This window comes from Gossypium arboreum, chromosome 3 (genome assembly GCF_025698485.1).
Source record: "Gossypium arboreum isolate Shixiya-1 chromosome 3, ASM2569848v2, whole genome shotgun sequence".
NCBI classification, from domain to species: domain Eukaryota; kingdom Viridiplantae; phylum Streptophyta; class Magnoliopsida; order Malvales; family Malvaceae; genus Gossypium; species Gossypium arboreum.
The window spans coordinates 21743926-21746212 of record NC_069072.1 but is presented as its reverse complement, the minus strand read 5'-3'; the positions used below and the strand labels follow the sequence as shown (position 1 = coordinate 21746212).

Below are 2287 nucleotides of genomic sequence, written 5' to 3'. Positions count from 1 at the left end.
CGAATCGGAAGACATATCCATCTGAGGTCTTCAACCCATCTGATTATCCCACACCGAAACAAATTTTTTGTGCACAACCCCCCAATGCATTCCATGTTTCCCTCTCTTGTTGATGCCTTAAACCTTCCCCACCTGCATTGGCAGATCCGAGATATACTGGATGTAACCAAACTGTCATAGTACTCGATCCCCGTGGTACCACTCGACTATATTGAAACTGATAATTGGTACGTTATTGCACCACCATTGAGAATGAACGTAGGCAAACGAGGGTATAATAGCCACAATTTCTGATCTACGATATGGCATCCATATAAACTGCACGATTAATACCATGGCTAAAATTTAACACGGTTTGCGTAAGATATACAAAGTAATTACATGTCACGAATATTTGAATAGCTTATCCCTTCCCCGACATGTTGTTCAATCATTAGACAATATATCGGGACAGTGTACGATCTCCCGATACCCGGATAAATACTCTATCTACGAAACTAATTTTCAAGTAAATATAGTATCGTTAGAATAGTATCATTATAAAGAAATTGTCAATTAATAACAAGTTAAATTTTATGACCTGTTAACTAGTGGAAATACGTATGGTTGGTGACTAATCGATGCCAAGAATGATATCTAATAAAAAACCCATGACTGCAACAATACAAGGCATCCGCCTATGTCTACGGTATCAGGCTTTGTCGTCCGACAAAGCTCACGATACAACATAGCCAAAACCGCGGAACCCCAACTATATGAACGAACATTACTCAAATAAGCTAATAGAGGTAAATACTGGAGATGAACCTTGTTGTTGTTCGAATTGGGCATCAGTACACCCCCTATAATGTGCATAATGTACGCTCGAGCTGCACACATCAACTCTTCTTCAGTGGCATTAACTAATAAATGCTCAAAATTTGCTTTCAGCCATGTAAATTTCAACTCTGAAAAATTGGACTCATCATCGTCGGGCGAGGCTCTTAGTAGGCTACAACAAAGTGCATCCGGCTCAGCTATCGCACTTACGCCCGTGACGACATTCCCGTCGATTGGGAGCCCAAAGTGCAATGCAACATCCTCCAGAGTGACAGTGCACTCCCCACACAGCAAATGAAAAGTGTGGGTCTCCGGGCTCCAACGCTCGACCAATGCGAATATTAAATCGTACCGCAAATCAAACATCTAGGTCAATGCTGTTGACCCGAATCCAGCTAGCTCTAAGTAGGGCATCAGTCGTACATCCGGGGACTATCTTAAACCATTCACCCGACCTCTTAATACGTCGTACGAGTCCTGACAGTGTTAAATTACAAAAAATAGTTATAATAACATAATTTATTTCCTTAAATTATGTAGATCTTTTTTTAATGGAACCCGTGATTAACAAATAATAATATTTTACGATATTATTAACTATGTCACATATGTTAGGAAGATCCTTATTGATCAATGAAGCCATTGCAATGCCTACAATTTCAAAATAAATTTCGGTTATTAATTTTAATGTTTGATGGATTTTAAATATTTAATAGAATAACTAAATATATATTGCTTTTAATTACAAAAAAATAGCAAATAGTTTTTTCGACAACATATTTTTTGCTATACTACATTAAAAAATAAATATATCCAACTCAAATACAAATATTTTTATTATAATTTGAAATATTTAATAAGTAAAATATTTTGGTTTAAAATATAATATATTTAATACACCCGGCATGTAGTTCAATATATTTTAATTTAATTTAATTTTTATTTAATAATAATTTGAGTGATGCAATAATAATTAAAACACATGATAAGTTGTTCAATATTATTTTAAAATATATTATAATATGTAATTAATTAAATTCATTGGGAAATAAAAATTTTCGTATTTTTAAAATTTTAAAATTTTCGGATCTTATTTTTAAATATATTATTTTCGTTTTTTATATTATTTTAGTACATAATGTTTCAAATGTATTATTTTAGTGTTTTTATATTAATTTAGTAAATAATCCTGATTTTGGCCCTTTGTTTGTATTTTTAAATTTTTGGATTTTATTTTTAAAATATACTATTTCCGTATTTTATTTTTTATCTTATTTTAGTACATAATGTTTCAAATGTATTATTTTAATATTTTCACATAACCCTAATTTTGGCCCTTTGTTTGTATTTTTAAAATTTTTGAATTTTATTTTTAAAAATATTATTTTTGTATTTTATTTTTTATATTATTTTAGTGGATAATATTTCAAATGTATTATTTTAGTGTTTTTTATATTAATTTAGTAAA

At 31.0% G+C, this 2287-nt stretch overlaps 1 protein-coding gene across 1 annotated transcript; it reads right to left on the bottom strand.

Moving 5' to 3' along the window:
• Nucleotides 1-636: 636 nt before the first annotated feature.
• On the bottom strand, nucleotides 637-1185 carry LOC108466218 (protein MAIN-LIKE 2-like). The gene has a single exon (XM_017766563.1). The coding sequence runs from the start codon at nucleotides 1183-1185 to the stop codon at nucleotides 637-639; it is 549 nt and encodes a 182-aa protein (XP_017622052.1).
• Between the last annotated feature and the right edge of the window lie 1102 nt (nucleotides 1186-2287).

Coding starts and splice junctions, on each gene's coding strand:
- LOC108466218 (XM_017766563.1), bottom strand. CDS start 1,185: ATGTTTGATTTGCGGTACGATTTAATATTCGCATTGGTCGAGCGTTGG.